Below are 24,739 nucleotides of genomic sequence, written 5' to 3' on the forward strand. Positions count from 1 at the left end.
TGTTGTTGTTGAACTTAGTAACCGTAGTGCCTATGGAGATGCTCTTAGCCACCCATGGTTTGCAATTGCCATACAAACAGTTGAAACATCTACAAATCTAAAAGATTTTGTATGTTTAACTACATGCAAAAAGATACCATCATTTGTCTCAGCTAAATGTTAACCTCCACCGACAAAGGCTACAACCTTAGTTTCATCGGCTTAATTAGTTCTTCCGTCTTCACTTTCTCATCTTGGTTCACAACTTTCTTTATGGAATTATGGCCTCACCTCAGCAACTCTAGTCCTCTTTCCTTCACGTCCACCGCTATGTTTCCTACGTCCCAAATAAATAATGGGTTAATCAGATAAATGCCACTCCAATTCTTCCATGTGTCTGTAGATGCCACATTTCCACTCCATCCATTTCAGCTTGTTTTTGGTAACAAAACAACTATCAAAATTTCAATTTTTATTCTGTTGAAGAAAAAAATGCCAGTGTCCCCACAAATATCTTATAGTGTCCCGCAACATCTTATTCCTTCCATTTTACCGCGACACCAAAGCCATGAATAACACTATAAGGCTACGCAACAACGGCTAGAGCTAAGAGTACCAGAGGGAATGACCGCGAGTTTTGAAATTTGTTGCAACTTGCATGGGGACTTATTGTGTACATAAAAATGTTATGTTGATGGGCTTGGTGGACAATGTTCCGATGTTTGTGCATTTCTTTTTAATCCCCCTCAAGTGTTGTTAGATATTATGGAGGTTTAGTGAGCACCATGCCGAATTTCTCTACCATTTTCTTCTTTTTCACTTTAGCCAATATGAGTTTACCCGGCACTAGCACCTTTATCGGGGAATTTCAAGCTCTCCCTCCCACGACCATACTCTCCCATGTCTCACACTATGTCGTTTGTCTGCAACCTCTCTGTCTCCTTCTATCTCTAGTCTCTCCACAAAAGCTTCTGGAGGGGTCATGGCGAGTACCAAACCAGATCTAGGACGTCGCGCGTGATCTTTATAGTTTGTCTGGGATGCCGGTATGTATGTACACTTGGTATTTCCTTGATCTCAATTTCGTTTAGGTTTTCACATTTTGGGACTTTTCTCCTTCCGAATTTCATAATTGGTGTGTTTTTTAGAAAAACGTTCAAGGTGTACCGGAACATATTGATGACCTGGCTTGGAACGACGTCCACGATGAACTGGCCAAGAGGTGCACTTGTGGTGACTCCCCATGGCTATGTATCCTATGAAAATACCAAACTCTATGTTGGCAAGGATTCGAGGGAGGCTTAGTAGAAGGCTCGAGATGTAGGCGACTTAGTGAGGCTAACTCCAAGACACTCTTACTGAGCATCCATCTGAGGCATGCATGCGCGACTTCTTGGATTTAACCCTAGGGTCCACGAATGCCTCTTAGAGAACTAGTGCCCCCCTACCCTTTGATTTCACTCAAGTGATAGTAAATGGAGTACATGGGCAAATATTTATAACCTATAGGGGTTCTTGATAAATAACCAAGTCTACCCTAGATATGGTAGGTGGGAGGGACAGTGGAGGTAATTTTTGGTCCATGGTGGACTACAGAGAGTGTGGGTATTACATGGTCTACGATGGATAGTAAAAAAAATCCCCTAGCTAGAGAGCTTCTTTGCTTGTGCCTTCTTATTTTAACGTTCTATTTTTATCATCCCTGTTTCTTTGGAATGATAAACACGTTTAGTTGCTCAAACTTTATTTGACTTGTCTTTAGTTGCTCAAATGTTTAGAATCTAAAGTGCCTATTTTGACAAGTTGTGTTTTAGAGGAAGTGATTGATCTTGATGCTTCTTCACTTGATAATACTTGATGCTTGCTCTTTTTCTGCGCCTAGCTGAAAGTCATAAAAGAAAAGCACTCTTGGGAGATAACACATTGTTTATTTTTATTTTTTTGTTGAGTCTTGGAAGTTATTACCTCTGTAATAACCTCTCCTTATCATTTTTATTTCATTTTTCTGCCAAGAATAGCCTCTAATAGATAGAAAGTAAGATTTGGGAAAGTTATTGTCCTGAAAACAGATTGTGTGTTGTTTCCATAAAAATTCGTAAAAATATCCAGAGCGTAATTTGAGCTGTCATTTTTATGCATATGCCCTAGTTTATTATCTAACTTTCGTTAGTTGACCACTTTTCGATATGAGCAACAGACGATTTTCAAAAAAAAATCGATCTTTTTTACTTGTTGTTCTGTGCTGACAGATTTATGCACTATTTGCATTCGCCTCTTAAATATCTTTCTTTTTTAGTTCTTCTGGTCAAAGAGCTTTTTTAAAGGTTGCTACAATAGCTAATGCTTTAATAGGTGCTTGATATATGTTAGTAATGAACCCAAGTAGATTTGTTTATTTTGATTGTACTAATGCTGCTAATAAAGAACTGTGTGAAGTTTTGTATGAAGGAAGTTTTCAAGTGTAGGGAGAGAAGAATGATGTGATGAGATGAAGAATGAACAAAAGCTCAAGCTTCGGGATGCCCCTGCACCCCAAGAAATATTCAAAAGGTACAAGCGTCAAAGCTTGGGGATGCCCAAGGCATCCCCTCTTCATCAACAAAGCAACAAGTCATCTCTCTATGCGCTATATTTTTATTGCTTCATTCGCCACGTGTTGTTCTTGGAGCGTCTTTATTTTTGTTTTTATTTTAATTTTGTGTTGTTTGCTGTAGCATATGTTGGATCCCAGCACATTTATTTTGGAGAAAGACCTGCTCTGTTTTAATTGCATAGAACACTCTAGTTTTTTATGTTATTATTCTGCGAGTGTACTAGTTTTCTGGTACTGCGTTTAGCTCTTGTTCTTTCACTCAAATTTTGTTCAAAGCTTGTTAGTATTTTTTATTTATGTATGATTAGCTCTCTGGTCCTTAATGTATTTCATCTCTGAGACTTATTTCAAATAAGTTGATTGGTGTTGGATACGAGTAAAATGTTTCATCACTATAGTGATGCAAAAGGAAGCTTGTCTAGACTGTGGCATAGACTTTGTCATGTTATGTTGGATGTTACTCTTGTCATATGTTTAGTATTTATTGTTGTAGCATGACTTGTCTCAAATGGCTGATAGTGCATAATGTGTCATTAAAAAAATCATGTGTTGTTTCCATCATAATATCATAATATTGTGGTATTCTCCTTTGATGCTTTATTGGGTTGACTTGGCGCATGCTTATACCATGTTATGACTATAACCAGTCAACTAAAAGCCTCTATGATCATTTAGTTTTTGACTTGTAATATCACTTTATACTTTGATAATGTTTTGTCGCTATGCATGATTATGGCCATTACTACTCTCTTAGTTGGTCGCTCCCAGTATTTTGCTAGCTTTCGCCTGTACGGAGTATGAATTCTACCCGTGCATCCAACCACCATAAAAAAGTTTTCCAATCGTGTCCACCATATCTACCTAGTAGCATTATTGCTATTCCAAGTAATTCATCATGTTTTTTATTTATCTTCCAAATTAAATTTTAGCATGAGAAAATTAGTCAGTAAAGCTCTCACAAACTTGATGGCACATTTACTTTCTTGCACTTAACAAACTTGATCATTGTGCCTATATTTGAAGTTTATATGTTTGCAAATTGCAAGTTGGGAGTTAGTATAACCATGTTTTCATGGGGAACACTTTCGACATTGCACTTATGTTTAGTTGATGTCATGTTCTTTTGTTTATGGATGTCTAGCTGTGCGAAATAAAATGGATACTTGTAAGTACATGGAGTTTGTATATGAGTTAGGGAAACGTCTGGGCCTCTAATCTAAGCCATGCATCATTCATGGTGGAAATTTACAGCTAAAGCATAGTGAGCATTCTATGAAGCATTTGCAATAAAAAGCTATATTCATAGTAAATAAAAATTGCTAAGATGCTCATTGTCTGCGTGTCTTATCATTTTGGCATGGGATTGCTCTTACAAGAGTACCTCCCTATCATCGGGCAAGAGGTACCCCGTTGGCGGTTCTCAATGATATATGTATACTTATAATGACAAGAACTTATTTGGGACCTAAGTTGAGTAGCATGAGGTTTAGGTACTTGCATTCAAGGGGCATGAGATTTTCAACTTGTGATTTGCAAGCATATAGCTTTTTTTTTTGACTCACATTAACTTTAACCATTCAAGATGCTCATGATAGGGGCAATTAGAGCTCAAAGCTAATAAGTATCATACTTTTTGGAAGGTTTATAAATTTTTTTATCTATCTTACTCTGTAAGGAGTCTATCTTTTACTTTTATGTTGAGTCTTCATCTTCTACTTTATGCACCGATTAAGAGAGCATAGTTGTCATTCTTAGTGCAATGTGCATACTCCCAAAATTATTATTGATTGATTCATGATTGTACTATTGCTTGTTCTTAAATTACTTGTATCTAGTCACCCTCTGAACTTTAAAGGTGTCCTAGTGACATAGGCATCCCAGATGGGCCTGCCGAATAAGGTACCCGGGGATAACTGAAGGCCCACGACCCGAAGTCTTTGAAGCTCGGAAGCCCAATAAGCATTGATATGGAAAATAGATGTATTAGGAAGTCTTGATGTAATACGAGAAGGACTATGTTGCCCCAGGGCGGCCAGACCACCCCATGGTGCGACCTGGGCCTAGCCCGATCCAAGGGGAGGTGTGGGACCCCCATGCACCCCACCGACCTAAATCATCCGCCTATTTATACATCTTCTCGGGAAAACCCTGGATACCCGAGCCTCCATCAACGAAAAGTACAATCGCGGCCGTCATCGTAGAACCCATCTCCGGGGGTTCTGAAGCTCTTCCCGGCACCCTGTCAGAGGGGGAAATCATCGCCGGAGGCATCTACATCGCCATGCCCGCCTCCGAAGTGATGCCTGCGTAGTTCATCCCTGGACTATGGGTCCATAGCAGTAGCTAGATGGTTGTCTTCTCCAATTTTTGGTTCATGTATAGATCTTGTGAGCTGCCCTACATGATCAAGATCATCCTTATGTAATCCTACATGTTGTGTTTGCTGGGATCTGATGAATATTGTATACTATGTTGAGTCGATTATATATTCATGACATATGTTATTTATGATCTTGCATGCTCTCCATTGATAGTGGATACTCTTGCCAAGTAGATACTTGTGACTCCAAGGGGGGGTATTTTTGCTCGATAGTAGGTTCATGCCTCTAGTTTTCTGGGAGAGTGACAATAACTTCTAAGATTGTAGATGTGTTGTTGCTACTAGGAAAAAACAACAATGTTTTATCCAAGGGTAATTCTATTGTTTACTTTACAGACATTGCTTAATGCGATAATCTGTTTCTTGCAACTTAATACTGAAAGGGGTTCAGATGATAACCGGAAGGTGGATTATTATTCATAGACATAGTTGGATTACGGTCTATGTATTATGTTGTAATGCCCAATTAAATCTCATAGTAATCATCTTGTCATGTATGGTCGATATTCTGTCAATTTTCCAGCTGCAATTTATTCACCCAACATGCTATATATCTTTATGGAGAGACACCTCTAGTGAACTGTGGACCCCGGTCCATTTTCTTTACACTGATAAATTCATCTACTGCAATTCCTGTTGTGTTTACTTTCTGCAAACATCTCTTTTCACTCGATACATCTCATCCTTTGTGTTCAGCAAACCGGTGAGATTGACAACCTCACTGCAAGTTGGGGTATAGTACTTTGGTTGTGTTGTGTGCAGGTTCCACGTTGTTGCTGATGTCGGTAGTGCGCCCTACCACTAGTCAGCTAGCAACACCTTCAGAAGTCACTCCTTTCTCCTACTGGTCTGAGGGAAAACTTGTTGTTGTGCTCATCACACCTTCCTCTTGGGGTTTCCCAACCGCTTCCACAACAACGCTCGGCAAGATTGTCTGACGCCATCACCGGAGCAGCATCAGTGATCGTAGCCTGATTATTTCTACCCTTAGTCTTTTTCCTATTTTTAGTTTGCTCTAGTATTTCTTAGCTTGTTTATCTTGCTTGTTGGAGTAATCTTGCCATATTGTCGACACATATTTTTATTTTAGATGACCTTTATATCTGTACTTCCCTAAAATCAAGAAAATTTACTCAACTTGGCACTAAGGACGAGATGGAGATGGCATGAGCGTGCGGAGGAAGACAAGCCCTGGAAGGGGCTGCGGTTCTCTTTGCCCGAGGTTGCCGAGGAGTTGTTCACGACAGGGCTGGAGTGCACACTTGGGGACGGTCAGCGAATTAGATTTTGGCAGGATAGGTGGATGAATGAGGCCAGCATTGGACAATTGGCTCCAAATCTGATCAAACTTATCAAACCTGCACGAAGAAATGACTCGGTGGCAATGGCCTTGCAGCAGAACGAATGGGTGAGGGCTTTCTAGGGCAGTCTCTTCGTTGTGGCGTTGGTGGAATATCTGCAGGTCCGGGAGAAACTCCAAGGTTTTACGGTGCAATAGATTCTGCAAAATCTTCCTATGCCCTCTTCTTCCTGGGTAGAACAGACATGGCTGGCGCCAAACAACTGTGGGCCGCGAGAGCGCCGTTGAAGCACAAGATGCACCTATGGCTGGCGTTGAGGGATCGGTTGTGGACTTCGGACAGGCTCGTGCGGAGGGGACTGCAACACTCACCGGTATGCCCGCTCTGCTGTCAAGAACCGGAAACAATCGAGCATTTGACGATTCAATGCTCGTACTCCAGGGAAGTGTGGTATCACCTCCTGCTTGCGAGGAGATTGCATCACCACACCCCAGTTGCGCATGATGCAATCCATGATTGGTGGAAGCGGCTGCAGGAGGGCACTCCGGTTCCAGCCAGAAGAGAGGTGAATGCCCTGGTGATCCTTGTCGTCAGGGAACTTGATGTGGGAGCAACCCATTGGATCCTCCTTATTGATGCCCGATCTTTCACAGCGAGAACCTGGGGTAGAGAATCCTCCCAACAACGCGATGAACGCATCCTGGAGAAGAGAGAACGAATCCAGCAAGCAACGGATCGATGAATGATACGCCTCAAATCTGAGCTAGACAATCCTTGATGAACATAGAACCTTCACAGCGGATAATATAGATAAACGGCAGCGCCGTACCCCCGGAGGGATGATACACGTGAACACACGCAACTAGGTATGACCTAAACTTTAGACTAAACTTGTTCTACCCTAAACCCTAACCGTGCCATCTCCTTATATGAGGGAGAGGTGGCCGGCCGGCCCCCCTTATTGGGCCTAACCTAGTTCGACTTGGACATGCCCAAGTCTAACAGACTCTATTAAAACCCTAGATGGCCCACCACATGACCTGCCTACATTATTATTTCCTAATAACAAGACTATAATAGAATACTGGTACAACCTTAGACCTAATTATCATATCAATGGATGTCCTAGAGTACCAGGCCCGGATATCCATATCAGAACTGTGGCTGGAAAGGAATGCCAGGACCTTCGACAAGGTGGCGGTTCTACCCATGGAGCTTTGCAGACGGATCACAATGGAGTTTGAGCAATGGAAGCGCGTCGGGCTATGGGGTCGTGCAGCGAACAGTGGGGTTTTGGGAGGAGTAACCTAGGTAGACAGTGTGGGTTCGGGTGTGGAGAGACATATTGACATGTGATCTGCGCTCGTTCTTGTAAATAAAAACGTCTTCTCCATATTAATGAATGAAGACACGCGCAGCTTGTGCGTGTTCTTGAAAAAAAATCAAGAAATTTGTTAAAATTTGTAGTCACGTCTTCACCTCCTCTACTTGAGATATTTGATCCTCTCTCTTTTTTAGTCTTGTTAGCCATGCCCTAAGAGGGCTCAACTTGCTCCATTACATGTTGAAGGAGGTATTTTGAATTTCAAAAGTTGTACATTTGTCCTGCAATAAATAGTGGATCATATACGCGATAAAAAAAAGGTAACTTATACAACGATGCACAAGGTAACACAATAATACTATTTTGCGTGCGCCTACAAAAGGAACCGTTTGGTTTTGAAAATAAATCATGAAACAAGTATGAGCTTAGACAAGGTACTATATATTGCCATATTGGTTTTTTCTTTATGTTGTACAAAACTAATAGTGAGTAATGTACATACTTCGAAAATAAGGCTCATGTGACATTTCATATATGTATTCCCTCTATTCATAGTGACCTACCGTCCTCGGTTTAGCCGAAGCAAGAAAAATGTAAAATTTAATCGAGAATAGAAGGGGAAAAAATATTAACATTCATAATACCAAATGCATATAATTTAAAATATAAGTTTTACGATTCTAATGCGGTAAATTTTAGTTGTAGATGTTTTCTAGATATTTTTTAAAAAATACAAATTTTAACTTTAACTAAACCTAGAACCGTGAGTTAATTATGAACGGGAACTGTTTCATTCGGGCGTGGATCCTCTACAGTTATATTACTACTGTATGTGTACAGTACTTGAGAGAATCAACCCTTAAATTCAATCCAACGAACCTCCTCGCATTGCTTGATAGACACAGCATTTGAAACAAACTTCCGTGCGTTTAAGTAGTCATGGAGGGAAAATCAGTCATATCTTTTATCTTGGCGCCAAAAATCTTATGTGAGCACTCCTATACTAGCGTAAAAAAAAAAGGTGACTGATCCACGACTCTTATAACTTTTTACTATTTGACCAAGAGGTCGATTGTAAATTTTCTGGCACCGCACCATCGTTGGTGGTCGTCGACACCCCGTAGTCTCCGCCTCGCTTGCTGGAGGCCAAGCTACTGTCGCCGGCATCGAGCCGCCATGTCGATTCCGCCACCGAAAACTCTAGCCAGCGACCTCCTTCGGGCCAGTCCGTCGACTTTTGCACGGCTTGCAAACCCACACCCCGGCTGATCTGTCATGGCCGCCGCCTGTCTTAGGGTTGCCGCTGCAGTAGGACCGGTCGCCGGCACGTCCATGAAGACGAAGGAAGGCTAGGCCGGTCTCCGCGCAAGCTCATCGTTGTAGGAGCTACATGGTAAAATAAATTTTGCAACTGAGTGTGGAATTTTCCTGAAACACCATTACCTTTATACTTCATCTGTTCCAAAAAATACTGTCCCTGATTTGTCTAGATTCATATACTCTATCTAGACACTAAAACGCGTCTACGTACGTGTGAATCTAGACAGTTTTACTTTATACTTTTGGATCGGAAGAAATATTCGCTTGTTTCGTATTATACCAGGGATTAACATTTTGTGCTAGCTGCAAATCAATACGAAACATATTTGCAAGTCCGGCAATGAGCAACCAGCAGTACGCGCAGGCTGCCCCGGCCACCGGCCGGCCGGAAATGTCGGCCTCGTCGGGTTTGCCGTCTGATTTCGTTGGATGGAATTTGATGGTCGATTCTCTCAAGTACTGTACGCATACAGTAGTAATATTACTGCAGACGAGCCGCACCCGTTTCATTTGTTTGCTCACGAGATGGTAGGTAGTGGAGTAAATGATTGCATTCTGGATCGAAATGTTTTTGGCAAACGAAGCGGCAATTCACTTCCAGCGAAAACAAAGACCTGGACACCTGCCCAAGACCCAGAAGTCTCAGCAGCCATTACTCTATTCTCTCCATTTGTGAATTTCGATCTCTGCAGTCCCGCAGGCGCCGCCGCGCCGGCAACGACATCAGACATGGACAATCCGAGGGGTCCCCAGCCCGGGCAGGCACGGCCACGGGCGCCGCTGCCGCCAGGATGGACCGGCGATTCTGATTCACGGCGGGGCTCCGGCCCCGGCGGCTCGTGGAGCTACGACTGGGAGTGGGCCTCGGGGCCTGGAGGCGGCTGGGCCTACGGCCACAGCTCAGAGCAGGGCCCCGGCGGCACCGCGTTTGGGTTCGGCTACGGCAGCGGCGGCGGTGGTGGAGGCGGAGGGGGAAGCGGGCGCGGGCGCGGAAGCTTCGGTTTCGGTGGCCCTGGCGGCCACGCTGGCAGGTACGGCTGGGGCGGCGGATACGACTGGGCTGGCGGTCACGCCGGCGGGTACGGATGGGGCGGCGGGCCCGGCGGCTGGGGAGCAGGTGGTGGGGCGTTCGGGGGCGACCGCGGAGGCTGGGGCGCGCGCGCAGGGTTCGGCGGCGGGGCGCAACGGCCACCGCGCGGAGGCCGCGGCGGCGGCGGCAACTGACTTCGGGCCGTCTGTATGGCATGGCGATGGCGTGGTGTGATCAAGAACGCCAGCACACTGCATAGTAGCAGTACAACGATCTGGGTCTTCAGGTGTTTTAGGACAATGTGGTCATCTCTGGTTCAACTTTGTTATCTTGCAAGAGCTAGTATGGAATTTCAGTGTGAGCAGAAATGATCGTAGCTCGATCTGGATGTTGGCCCTTGAATAATGTGTGCCATCTTTGTATATACTCGCAGCAAGTATCATATTTCAGTATGAACAAAAATGATTATGTTTGGATATTCAAGATTTGCTGGTGGTGCTCTTATGGTAGATCATGACTGAACAGTTGACATTGCGCACCGTCATGTCGCTTCACAGCAAAATCCCAGGAACAGAACAGGCGGGTGCGTTCTTCTTTGCTGAGGTAAGATGCATCGTGCCCGGGTTACAGATTCAAGTTTTATAAAGACAAAAAAACAAACACTAAAAGCCAGAGTTGTTCATACTAAAATATCACATGCCCTTCCACTGAGAGAAACATGCATACACTCTGCAAGTCTGCAGTTGGTAGCTTGGCACTCAACAGAACGCTTAACCTCAGCAGCACATACTGATACACAACACAAACGCTACTGAAAAGTTCAAGATTCTGCAGACAAAAGACCACATCACCCTAAAGTGCAAAATTACATGATCACGTCAGAGTTTCACAACCTTGAATCAACACCTGGCTTTTGCTTCGAGAACGTTGAGTGAGAAGTACAGTTATCCCGCAACTACCCTAGCTTAGCAATACCCGCAATTATCCAAGCTGAGCACAACTCCTTGTTGCACTGCTTCACAAAATCGTCGATGATTTCGACTGGTCTCCCAATGACGAGGCTTCCAGCGCTTCAACCGTTGCTTTAGATCTGTAGGGAGCACAATAACTTCACAGAGCCATAGTTGCTTCATTTCATAATGGAACTTTGCTTCTGAATATATACTATAGCCATGTGAGGCCTGTAGCATTAATGGTTCATGGTCACAGACTCAAAGCTGTAAAGCCAAACGTGGATAATTTGCAGAGTAACGAAGTAACGAAATTCCCACACATAAAAAAAGAGCTTAACGAAATTAGGACGCCTGGAGCAAACAGAGTATTCAGCAGAAATGATATTCAGGCTAGTGCAGCTGCTCTCCAATAACAAGATGCAAGCAGTAGGACAGGTCATAAATGGCATGACCCGTATCTTCTTCGCCCATAAAGCTTTTCCACCAGAAAGTTCCTTCTCATTATGAGCATAGAGACATACACATTGGAACAGGGTATATGAAAGCTTTGGGATTCAAAGGTTTTGCCTGTAGACACAAGCATATAACACCCTGGACTTCACTATCCATAAGGTAGAATCTACAGAAAGGACTAGGAACGGACACTTTTTAACTGGTTTGGGACACCTTCCACTTGTATCTATGAAAATGAATCAGTTTTATTATTCAGCTGCAAATGCATTTGGAACTATAAAACCATGGAAAAGGGGGGCAGAAATCACAAATATTGTTGACAAGTATAAGTAAGCAACGACATTAAACTCACCCTTACCATTCCATCTTCCGACTTCACGACACTTGTATGCAGGCTCACATGTCAGGAATCATGCTTCCAGGATCAACAATGCATGCATGTTCTGAATCAAGTAATCAGGGATAGTCAATACCAAGGTTAACCAAACAAGTTCTAGGCTGGACTCCAGACTGGGCTCATTTTCTGGCAAATTCTTGCTATTAACCTGTCAAAAACTGTAAATCTGGATTCTAGATCAATAGAAAATTTAAGGGTTTTCAAATCTTTGTTGATATGTGAATATGTGATTGCTCCTACTACCAGTTCAATGAATATAAAATTTTAGAACAATTGATTCTTCAGTAGTTTTAAAGACAAACAGTGGTCCATCATTCATGTAAATTCTTCCACAGCATAATGGAAAATCAATATATCCTTCTTTTTTCAGAAGTGATGACATGTAAATGTTATTTTTTTTTTCCTGAAAATAAACTTGTAACAAATATTATAGAAGGACAGAGAGTAATTTTCCAAAGTGTACACCATGATATCACATTCTTTTCTTATGATGCTCCAGGGCAGGGATCTCCACCTAAAAACATGTGCTGGAATTTTTCTACAAAAAGTTCTAGTAACTGGAGGAAACACAGAAATATTAATCACAGAACCATACTGGGAGGGGTTATCAGAAAATAAATCAAGAACAAAAAATATTGCTGCATTATATCTAAGAACTATCTTCATCATGAAAACTAGAACTATAAGTACTAAACAGATAGATTCATCAAGTTACCAATGATCGGATCAGGAAATAAGGGAAACCTTGCGCTCTTTTGAAGCCTAAATGATGATACTTATTGGACATACAGAAAGCTAGAAGAAGGATGAATGATAATACAGTAACTTCCATAGAGGCACAAAGGCATCACACTCTAAACCTAATACAGCCAGCCATCACACTCTACAGAACCACAAAGGCATTTCTTCTTCTTGATGTTACCGTTGGCATCATGAACCTGGTCAATTGCATAGTTGTAGTGGTATGCTAGCTCTTGACCGGGTGGAATATCCTCACAGGCAAAGAACATGATATGAGGCGCACTCTTGTCGTCATGATCATAGAGGACATTTTGTGCATAAAGGTTGGGTGAACAACTATGGTTGATAAATTTTGCAAAGTTGCCCATATTTGAAGCATCGACAGCAAAACCAGCATCCTCATCTTCACCAGGACCCTTCTGAAGTGAGGGTATAGATCTTGACAGACCCTCCCAAAGGGCTTCATCATAATAGTTATGCCCTATAGCAAATAAGTACTCATCAGTCATCCTTTTCTGTGCCTCTTCATCATCCAAAACTTCGCCAATATATTCACAAACAAAGCTTCCAGATGGTATAAAGTCCAGGGTTTTCACGCCCCAACCCATTGATTTGGTCTTGAAGATTTGCAGCCGAAATTTCATGCCTTTTTGACCGACTCTGTTATGACATGTAGGAGGACACTTGCAAGAAGGTCCACACTCATAAACAAGAGGCTTCGCTACTATAATACGGCCTTTATCATTGAAAGGGATGTCCCCACCATTTTTCGCTGCACAAGCACACCGTTTTGAGGCTGAACATCCACCTACACAAGCACAGCCTGCTGGAGGAGCTGGCTGATAGTTACGAGGGTATTTCAGGCGTGACATGTAGACATAGGGCATTGGGCACTCATCAGATATTGAGTTTACAACAGGTATCGGGATTCTCTCCAGCCCTTGGGATATATCTTTCATGATAACACCATCATATGGTTCAGTGTGTGCAGATTTCAGAATCTCTTCAATGTCAATATGTTTCTGCCCTGCCATTCTTCTCAGGCGGAACATATAAACATAACAATCTTCGCTTTCTCTCTCCCTCCAGTATTTCTCAACCAGATATAAACCCCCATATATAAGCATCTTCCGTTGGCCGTTTCCCTTAGTGCTGAAGCCATGGATAACACGGACTGGTGTGTTAGTATCCATGCTCTTCTTCAGTGCAAGATTGGTACCATCTATCTTCTGATTGATTGTAGCTGTCGTTGATCCAGAATACACCAAGGCATCCAAATTTTTCTTGATATCAGAAAACCGTGCATATGCCACGATGCTAACAGCTATACAAGTACCATTGGCGTCCTTCATATGATCAATCCCTATCCGGTGTGGGCGATGAAGACCGACAACACAAAGCTCAACCCTTACATGAAAGATATCACCAACATGGACTCCAGGCACATTGCCAACATATCTCTTATCATCATATTGTACAGGGAACCTGTCTCTGAAGATTTTGTAAGCTTGTAGGTCAAGTGCTTCCTTTGACTTGTCAAGTTCATGCAAAAGCTTCTTGTAAATTAACTGAAAATCCTGCAAATTTGTCATGACGGTTTTCCTAGCAGAAGAAACTCCAGTTTCTGGCATTCCCTGATTATGATCATTGTTGTCAGATCTCATCTTTTTATACGCAGTCCTGGTTTCCTTCTCACCTTTCCCTGAGGAGAAATTGCGCACAGCTGAAACTCTAACACCAGAATGGGGACTTGCGTAGCACCTCACAGTACTCCTAGTTCCTGAAGTGCACTGTGTTGAGCTGCCTTGAGCCCTGTATTCCGGAGTTTCAGGAGATCCACCATTGGAGCAGAAAGCTGTCGAGAATGACCGCTTGTACCCAATCTGGAACCTCCATGGCACTATTTCTTTCCGCCCCTTACGGCAATAACTGACATTGTCATTGCCTACAGGACCAGCAGAGCTGCACCCTTTGGCTGCTACATTGAACTTCTTGGCAGCCCTGTTTCCCGTGCCCTCCGGCTCCTCCCCCACAAGATCTGCAGCAGAACAGCTTCTCTTTAACCCACTCCTGTTCACATGAGACTTGTTTGAGCCATCGGGTATGCAGATCTCACCGCAATCCTTCTGGGCAACGGCGTGAACACCGTCCTCCAATTTGTCCCCACTAGAGCTCTTCACGGTCGCATTCCCGTCCACATGAGACTTCTTTGAGCCCTCAGACATGCAGATCTCACTGCCATCCTTCTGGGCAAAGGCGTGAGCGCCGTTCTCCAATTTCTCCCCACTAGAGCTCTTCACGGTCGCAGTCCCATCCACATGAGACTTCTTTGAGCCCTCGGACATGCAGATCTCACCGCAATCCTTCTGGGCAACAGCGTGAGCGCTGTTCTCCAATTTCTCCCCACTAGAGCTCTTCACGGTCACACTCTCGTCCACATGGGACTTCTCTGAGCCCTCGGACATGCAGATCTCACCGCCATCCTTCTGGGCACCGGCATGAGCGCCATTCACCAATTTCTCCCCACTAGAGCTCTTCACGATCGCACTGTCTGTGCCTCTCTTGGACTGGCAACCCTTTTTGGCGCCACTGTGAGCACTGCTCTCCATTTCCCCCCCACTGGCGCTCTTCGCCGCCGCACTGCGTGTCTCTCTCTTAAACTGGCCATCCATTTCGGCACCGCTGCGAGGGCCGGACTCCACTTTCCCCGCATCGGAGCTCCTCGCGGCCGCACTGCGAGTGGCTCTCTTGTCGCTTCCGGCACCGCTGAGAGGGGTGCTGACAGCAGAGGTCTTCGCAGCTTCACCGAGTGCGCCTCTCTTCGACTGGCAATCCTCTGCGGCACCATTCTCCAGTTTGCCCCCGTCGGGGCTATCCACGACCACAATGCCGCCATCGGAGCTATCCACGACCAATATGCGTGTCATCGACTCGCCACTCTCCATCTTGTCGCCATCGGAGCCCTTGGCGGCTGCGCTGCGCGTGCCTCGCCTCAGCTGGAGATCCCCCTGGCCTCCCGCGCCCCTGGCTGGCGCGGATCCGCAGCCCTTGGCACCAGAAGATGCTTCTGATTTTAGTCCTCTGGGCGTGGCGGCGGCGGCGGGGATGTTGGCCTGGCGCCTGGCGAAGCCGGGCTGGAAGCGCCACGGCACGAGCGCCTTGTACCTCCGCCCGCTGGCCGCCCTGGGCGGCACCGCCGGCTCCGTCAGGCCCGCCGCCACTGGCTTCTTCTTCGGCATGGCCCCGCAAACCTCGGCCCCTGCACGCGGAGAAAACGAATCGAATAGGGTCTCAGGACGGATCGAGCGGAGTAGGCGTCGAAGGTGAGGTTGCGCATGTGCATACCTGGATGCGGCGGCGGCGGCGGAGGTAGGGCGCGCGGTCGGCTCCGGGATTCCGGGGAGAAGCGGCGGGCCTGGGCCTGGGCTTGGCGCGGCGCGGCGCGAGGTTGGTGGGTGGGGGAGAGCGGCGGTGAGGTCGGGCGGATCCGAGATGGGTGAGGGAACCGCGCCGAGCGACGGCCTCGGGACGTGGGATGGGAGGTGGGGTTTGTTGTTGGTTGGCTGAGTCGGACGGCGGCCTCGCGTTGATGATGATGATGATCTGCTTCCGATTTTAGTCCCCGGTTGAATGCGGGAGCAGGATACAAATCTGCAGAGGTGTAATGTGATTCCGGATTTCGGTCGAATTCGGGGCCTTTCCTTCCTTTTTTGTAGGACTTGCTTATGATCGGATTCGGTTCTGCGCCTGATTTTCAGCAGTGGCTAGATGGATTGGCCCTGGATATGCGGCGCCAACTGTAAAATCAATCGTTAGACGAAACAGCTAGCTACTCACCGTTCTAGTAAAAAAAAAGTAAAAGAAAAAAGCTAGTTACACACCATTAAAACTGGTCCTAGTGCATAGTATCGTATAGTACTATCATGCGTCTATGATATTATTCCTATACTGGGTGCAATTATAGAGTAGTGTCAAAATCTTCTAAATTTATTGTTTTGTAAAATCTCAATACAAAATATGTGTACAAGATCTGCATTAACTTTTCTCGAACTTGCGCTATGATATAGTATCCACCTATGTTATTCTAATCTTATCTCTCCTCCACTACAACTAGTCAGAGCATCTCTAACCGATGATATTTTTGCATCATATATGATTAAAAATGAGTTTTCATCGGATGACATTGACCTATTCACTGATGTATAATTTTTACATGTAAATTTTGGGCCAAGTGACATAAATATACATCACTTTGTGGAGGTGATGTATATATATCAAAATAGGGCAGGCAGAAGCCCCAACCGCCGAGCTGGAGTTTTACCTGCGAGTGTGTTGCCTTGCTATGATCGTCGCCCACCACCGGAAGACCATGAATGGCGTCACTAGAACTCGTGCTGCCCTCGACATTCCCCTCGCTGGCTCCGATCTGTTGGAATCTCAAACTAGGCCCCTGTCGCCCCCTCCTTGCCCCGATGCAAACCAGGTCGTCGTCGCCCCCTTCTATTCACAAGTAAGGACAACCTCCATCGGATAGGTTAGGAGCGCCAACACAACCGAGATAGGAGAAGCACACTAGGACCGCTTCCTTGTCACAACGGTGATGTAAAATACATCATCTGTTGTACGCAGAAGTTATCATGATGTAATTTTTTGTCAATGTGATTGATACGTCCATTTTGCATCACTATTTTATATCATAATTTACTGTTATTCATTGATATATTTCATATTTAGAGGTGATACTTATGTTATTTCATCTATTTTGCATGTTTCATGATTATTGGAGGATCGCGCACCGGAGTCAGGATTCTGCTGGAAAAAGCGCCGTCAGAATGCAATATTTCGGAAGATCAACAATTGACGGAAATTATATGAAAATTCCTATTTTTCCAGAAGACGAAGAGAGCCAGAAGGAGGAGCCGAGGAGGGCCGCCATGGGCCCCCCTCATAGGCCGGCGCGGGCCCTGCCCTGGCCGCGCCGCCATGTGGGGAGGGGGCCCACAGCCCCCTCTGGCCTCCTCTCATTCGCGTACATCTTCGTCCCGAAAACCTAAGCTCCAGAGGATAGTCGCGAAGAGTCACAGCCGCCTCTGCGGGGCGGAAAACACCAGAGAAAAAAGAGCTCTCCGGCAGGCTGAAATCTGCCGGGGAAATTCCCTCCCGGAGGGGGAAATCGACGCCATCGTCACCGTCATCGAGCTGGACATCATCTCCATCACCATCACCATCATCTCCATCACCATCACCATCACCGCCGTCTCCACCGCTGCACCTCATCACCGCTGTAACAATTTGGGTTGGATCTTGATTGTTTGATAGGGGAAACTCTCCCGGTATTGATTTCTACTTGTTATTGATGCTATTGAGTGAAACCATTGAACCAAGGTTTATGTTCAGATTGTTATTCATCATCATATCACCTCTGATCATGTTACATATGATGTCTCGTGAGTAGTTCGTTTAGTTCTTGGGGACATGGGTGAAGTCTAAATGTTAGTAGTGAATTATGGTTGAGTAATATTCAATATTATGATATTTAAGTTGTGGTGTTATTCTTCTAGTGGTGTCATGTGAACGTCGACTACATGATACTTCACCTTTATGGGCCTAGGGGAATACATCTTGTACTCGTTTGCCAATTGCGGGGTTGCCGGAGTGACAGAAACCTGAACCCCCGTTGGTATATCGATGCAGGAGGGATAGCAGGATCTCAGAGTTTAAGGCTGTGGTTAGATTTATCTTAATTACTTTCTTGTAGTCGCGGATGCTTGCAAGGGGTATAATCACAAGTATGTATTAGTCCTAGGAAGGGCGGTGCATTAGCATAGGTTCAACCACACAACACTTATCAAAACAATGAAGATTAATCAGCTGTATGAAGCGAAAGCACTAGACTAAATTCCCGTGTGTCCTCAAGAACGTTTGGTCATTATAAGTAAACAAACCGGCTTGTCCTTTGTGCTAAAAAGGATTGGGCCACTCGCTGCAATTAATTTTCTCGCACTTTACTTACTCGTACTTTATTCATCTGCTACATCAAAACCCCATGAATACTTGTCTGTGAGCATTTACAGTGAATCCTTCATCGAAACTGCTTGTCAACACCTTCTGCTCCTCGTTGGGATCGACATTCTTACTTATCGAAAATACTACGATACACCCCCTATACTTGTGGGTCATCAAGACTATTTTCTGGCGCCGTTGCCGGGGAGTGAAGCGCTATTGGTAAGTGAAATTGGTAAGGGAAACTTTTACTGTTAGTGCTGATTTTATTCCTGCCTGCTGCTATAATTCATTATGGAGAGATCTTCTCATGAATTTTTATTTGGAAAATCTACTACTACTGCAAAGGTAGTGGATGAGGCGCCAGGTGAGGAAGAAGTTCCATACAAAATACCTATGAAAATTATTGAACGTGTTGTGGATAACCGTTATACAGGGGATGGAACTATCCATCCTAGAGATCATTTACTGTTCTTACATGAATTATGCGGTTTATTCAAGTGTGCAGGTATTGCTATGGATGAAGTAAGGAAGAAGCTATTCTCTATATCGATGTCTGGTAAAGCGGCGCATTGGTATAAATTACTGAATAATGGGGATTCTCTTCAATGGAATGATATTGTGCCCCGATTTTATTCTAAATTCTATCCTCCAAGTGAAATTCACAAGGATCGGAACCGCATATATAATTTCTGGCCTCATGATGGAGAGAGTATTGCCCAAGCGTGGGGGAGATTGAAGTCTTTAATGCTCAAATGCCCCATTCATGAGCTTCCTGGTAATATTATTATTGATAATTTCTATGCAAGACTTTCTTTTCAAGACAAGACCTTGCTAGATACTTCTTGTTCTGGATCATTTACACGCAACAAAGAAGAGTTTAAGAGGGACCTTCTTGATCGGATCCAGGAGAATACTGAAGGATGGGAGAACGACAAAGATAGAGAGTCTGGTATAAAATATGATTATAAATGCATTGAAGCTTTTATGGATACTGATAAATTTCGTAATATTAGTGCTACTTATGGTCTTGATTCTCAAGTCGTTGCAAATCTTTATAAAGCTTTTGCCTCTCATTATGAATTGCCTAAGAAGAACTTTGATAAGTATCATGAACCGTATAAAGATAAAATTGATTCATCTATAAATAAATGTGTTGTAATTGAAACTGTTGATCATGTTATTTCTGAAGCTTATATTGAAAAAACTCCTTTCCCTGCTAAAATGAAGGAGTACTCTGTTATAAATAGTGCGGTTAATAAAAATGAAAAGAAACATATAGAACCTGAAGAGCAAATAAAAGTTGAACCTGCTATTGCAATAGTTAAAGATCTTGTGACTGAAAATGTGGAGGATGGTCATATTATTTTCTGTGAAGATGCTTCCAATATTGTTTCACATCCTAATAAGTCTAGGAAAACTAGTGTTCCTATGCTATCTGTTAGAATTGGTGATCATTGTTATTATGGTTTATGCGATATTGGTGAAAGTATTAGTGCTATTCCTTATGAGCTTTATACGGAGATTATGCATGAAATTGTTTCTTGTGAACTTGAAGATATTGATGTGGTTATTCGGCTAGCTAATAGAGAAACTATCTCTCCAATTGGTATTGTTCGAGATGTGGAAGTTCTATGTGGTAAGATTAAATATCCTGCTGACTTTTTGGTACTTGGTTCTGCTGCTAGTAAGTATTGTCCTATCATTTTTGGTAGACCTTTTCTAAATACTTGTGGAGCTGTTATAGATTGCAAGAAAGAAAAAAATTTGACTAAATTTGTTGGTTAATCTTATGAGTTTAATTTCTCTAAATTTGCCAAAACTCCTTATAAAGCTGATTCGCCTAATAATGATTTTAGAGTTGAACAGTGTGCATCTATTGCTCTTGCTCCTAATAATCCTTTGCAACAACATTTGGAGAATAGTGAGAGTGAAGTTTTTAGGGAAGAAAGAAATGAGCTTGATGAAATTTTCCTTCGTCAACCTATTCTTAAACATGACTTGCCTGTAGAAGATCTAGGTACAACTTTACCACCAAAAGAAGATCCTGTTTTTGATTTAAAACCATTGCCTGATAATCTTAAATATGCTCATATTGATGATAAGAAAATATATCCTGTTATTATTAGTTCTAAGCTTTCAGAGATTGAGGAAGAAAGGTTATTGGAAATATTGAAGAAACACCGAGGAGCTATTGGCTACACTCTTGATGACTTGAAGGGGATTTCTCCCTCTATTTGCCAACATGCCATTAATATGGAAGATGATGCAAAGCATGTTGTTGAACATCAGCGTCGTCTAATTCCTAAGATGAAGGATGTGGTAAGAAATGAGGTATTAAAACTTCTTGAGGCTGGTATTATATATCCTATTGCTGATAGTAGATGGGTTAGTCCTGTGCATTGTGTTCCTAAGAAAGGAGGAATGACTGTTGTACCTAATGATAATGATGAGCTCATACCTCAAAGAGTAGTTGTAGGGTATAGAATGTGCATTGATTATCGGAAAGTTAATAAGGTTACTAAGAAAGATCATTACCCTTTACCTTTTATTGATCAAATGTTAGAAAGGTTGTCTAAAAATACTCATTTTTGCTTTCTTGATGGTTATTCTGGGTTTTCACAAATTGCTGTTAAAACTAAGGATCAAGAGAAAACCACTTTCACTTGTCCCTATGGAACTTATGCTTATAGACGCATGCTTTTTGGTTTATGTAATGCTCCTGCTACTTTTCAAAGATGCATGTCTGCTATTTTTCATGGCTTTTGCGAGAATATTGTAGAGGTATTCATGGATGATTTTTCTGTCTATGGAAATTCTTTTGATAATTGCTTGTGGAACCTTGATAAAGTCTTGCAGAGATGTGAAGAAACTAACCTTGTTCTTAATTGGGAGAAATGCCACTTTATGGTTAATGAAGGAATTGTATTGGGACATAAAATTTCCGAGAGAGGTATTGAAGTTGATAGAGCTAAAGTTGAAGCAATTGAGAAGATGCCCTATCCCAGGGATGTTAAAGGTATTCGTAGTGTTCTTGGTCATGCTGGGTTTTATAGGAGATTCATTAAAGATTTCTCCAAGATATCAAAACCTCTAACTAATCTTCTTCAAAAAGATGTACCTTTTGTTTTTGATGATGATTGTAAGGAAGCTTTTGAAACTCTAAAGAAAGCCTTAACAACTGCCCCTATAGTTGAACCTCCTGATTGGAACTTACCTTTTGAAATTATGTGTGATGCTATTGATTTTGCTGTAGGCGCTGTTCTTGGACAGCGAGTAGATAAAAAATTGAATGTTATTCATTATGCTAGTAAGACTCTTGATGCTGCTCAAAGAAATTATGCTACAACCGAAAGGGAATTGTTAGCCGTAGTCTTTGCTTGTGACAAGTTTAGATCCTATATTGTTGATTCAAAAGTTACAATTCATACTGATCATGCTGCAATTAGATACCTAATGCAAAAGAAAGATGCTAAGCCAAGGCTTATTAGATGGGTGCTTCTGTTGCAAGAATTTGATTTGCATATTGTAGATAGGAAAGGTGCTGATAATCCTGTTGCTGATAATTTGTCTAGATTGAAAAATATTGCTTATGATCCTGTTCCTGTTAATGATAGTTTTCCAAATGAACAATTGGCTGTAATAAAGGTGAGCTCGCGAGATAGCCCTTGGTATGCTGATTATGCTAACTTTATTGTTTCCAAGTACTTGCCTCCAACCTTTTCAGCTCAGCAAAGGAGAAAATTCTATTATGACTTGAGGCATTATTTTTGGGATGACCCACACTTATATAAAGAAGGAGTGGATGGTATTCTGCGAAGATGTGTTCCCGAATATGAACAACAAGAGATATTGAGTAAGTGTCATGGTAGTGCTTATGGAGGACATCACGCCGGAGATAGAACCGCGCAAAAGGTTCTACAATCAGGTTTTTATTGGCCAACTCTCTTCAAAGATGCAAGGAAGTTTATTTTATCCTGTGATGAATGTCAAAGGGTTGGTAATATCTCCACACGCAATGAAATGCCTATGAATTATACTCTTGTTATTGAACCATTTGATTGTTGGGGATTTGACTTCATGGGACCTTTTCCCTCTTCAGAAGGTAACACTCATATACTTGTCGCTGTTGATTATGTTACTAAATGGGTGGAAGCCATACCCACAAAAAGTGCTGATGGTGAGACCTCTTTAAGAATGCTTTTAGATATTATTTTTCCTAGATTTGGAGTTCCTAGATATATTATGACTGATGGAGGTTCTCATTTTATTCATGGTGGTTTTAGAAAAACTCTTGCTAAATATGGTATTAATCATAGAATTGCTTCCGCTTATCATCCTCAAACTAGTGGGCAAGTAGAACTATCAAATAGAGAGATTAAATCTATCTTGCAAAAGACTGTTAATAAATCTAGAAAGAATTGGGCTAGTAAATTGAAGGAAGCACTATGGGCTTATAGAACTGTTTATAAAAATCCTATGGGGATGTCACCGTATAAAATGGTTTATGGAAAAGCTTGTCATTTACCTTTAGAACTAGAGCACAAAGCTTATTGGGCTGTAAGAGAACTAAATAAAGATCCTAAACTAGTCGGTAAGAAAAGATTGCTACAATTGAGTTCTCTAGATGAATGGAGAAGTGAAGCTTATGAGAATGCTAAACTCTTTAAAGAGAAAGTTAAGAAATGGCATGATAAAAGAATTATCAAAAGAGAATTCAATATCGGGGATAAAGTCCTATTGTATTGGTCTCGTCTCAGATTCTTTGCAGGGAAATTACTCTCAAAATGGGAAGGACCATATGTCGTTGAGGAGGTATATCGTTCAGGGGCGATTAAAATTAGTTCTCTCCAAGGCGATGCCTCACAAGTGGTGAATGGACAAAGACTCAAGCATTATATCTCAGATGATTCTTATAATGAAGATGTTGATGTTATTCGAGTGGAAACTCCGGAAGCTTTCATCAAAGGTCAAATTGATAGTCTGGCAGAGTTTGACTTTGAATAGGTAACAGTACTGGTAATAAAAAGTTCGCGTTTTACTTTCCGAACAATGTTTTTGCTGTTTTTGGAAAATATGAAAAATTACGGGATCGAAACGGAGTGGAGGAGACGCACGAGGGCGTGCCCTCATAGGCCGGCGCGGGCCCCATCCTGGCCGCGCCGCCCTATGAGGAGGCCACCTCGTTGCCCCTCTCCGACTCTGGTTCGACCTGGTACTTTCCTTATATCGTAAAAATTCCTGCTATATAATCCCCCGGACCCCTGGAGGTCCGTATATCGTTTTCTCGACGTGTTTTGTTTCGAGCTGTTTTCTGCCAGGATCTGCTTCGGATCTAGAGCCATCATGTCCTCGTCGGGAACTCCGAAGGACAACTTCCTCGAGGACGTCGTCAACCCGTACATGAACGAGCTGAAGATGCACCCCAAGGAGTTGCTGCTCGTTGATGGGGAGTTGCAGATCAAAGATGCCCAGGGTCCTAAAGGAGAATGAAGCTTGGAAGACAGGATGGAGAAGCTAGAACAAGAGGTCTTCAACTACAAGAAGATGGCTGAGCGTGAGGTGGATATCTTCCACAAGATTGTGTCTGAACTTATTGATGGACACAAGAAGGAGACTGCAAAGCTGTGGGACGACATCCTCTCGCTTCACGACACCACCAACAGACTCCAAGCTCAACTCTATTATGTTCAGAATCAAAACTGTGAGTATGAAAACAGGTTTAAACACATAAGCTATGCTGCTAGTTTCAGGATTCCCGAGACCAAGATGTCGTTTGTTGATGGAGAGCCTCTTCCTTGGAAGTCTGATGATGGGAATTCATCATCACCACCACCGAAGGAGTAATTCATCATCGGTATTGGCATCCCCTTGGTTTGTCCCAAGCTTGGGGGAGTGCCGCGGTATCACATCATCACTATCTTTTACTTTTTTACTATCAAGTAGTGTCATATCATGAGTAGGGAAGTTATCATATAAGATGGGTTGCAGTGTGGAAGTATCTCTCCTTAGTTGGTTGTCTATGTATCCCTTGGTGTGAGTTATCGTTATGGAATATTAATGAGAAGTCTTATCATTTACATATTGCACATCTTATTTTAGTTTGCAATCTCTATTATATGATTGATCTTGTTATTACTATTGGTATCACTTTGGGAGCATTGAGTAAATCTATTTGGTTTTGGCAAACTTAGCATTGGTCAATAGCAACAACACTTTGAGGTTTAAGTAGAAAAGAGAAATACATGTAGATATGTTGTTTCTT

The 24,739-nt window shown here is 42.9% G+C and overlaps 2 protein-coding genes across 2 annotated transcripts; one reads left to right on the plus strand and one right to left on the minus strand.

Moving 5' to 3' along the window:
• Window positions 1-9,433: 9,433 nt before the first annotated feature.
• On the plus strand, window positions 9,434-10,376 carry LOC127330606 (uncharacterized). Its single transcript, XM_051356760.2, has one exon. It carries the CDS (start codon window positions 9,627-9,629, stop codon window positions 10,119-10,121), a length of 495 nt encoding a protein of 164 aa, XP_051212720.2. The 5' UTR covers window positions 9,434-9,626; the 3' UTR covers window positions 10,122-10,376.
• Window positions 10,377-12,464: 2,088 nt separating this feature from the next.
• On the minus strand, window positions 12,465-16,149 carry LOC127335796 (uncharacterized). Its single transcript, XM_051362532.2, has 2 exons — window positions 15,817-16,149; window positions 12,465-15,730 (listed from the first exon to the last, which is right to left on the minus strand). Exon 2 carries the CDS (start codon window positions 15,708-15,710, stop codon window positions 12,591-12,593), a length of 3,120 nt encoding a protein of 1,039 aa, XP_051218492.1. The 5' UTR covers window positions 15,711-15,730; window positions 15,817-16,149; the 3' UTR covers window positions 12,465-12,590.
• Window positions 16,150-24,739: the final 8,590 nt, after the last annotated feature.

Source organism: Lolium perenne, chromosome 2 (assembly GCF_019359855.2).
Source record: "Lolium perenne isolate Kyuss_39 chromosome 2, Kyuss_2.0, whole genome shotgun sequence".
Classification (NCBI taxonomy): domain Eukaryota; kingdom Viridiplantae; phylum Streptophyta; class Magnoliopsida; order Poales; family Poaceae; genus Lolium; species Lolium perenne.

What these genes read in the sequence shown, in the direction of transcription:
- LOC127330606 (XM_051356760.2), top strand. Translation starts at nt 9,627, where the DNA reads ATGGACAATCCGAGGGGTCCCCAGCCCGGGCAGGCACGGCCACGGGCG.
- LOC127335796 (XM_051362532.2), bottom strand. Translation starts at nt 15,710, where the DNA reads ATGCCGAAGAAGAAGCCAGTGGCGGCGGGCCTGACGGAGCCGGCGGTG.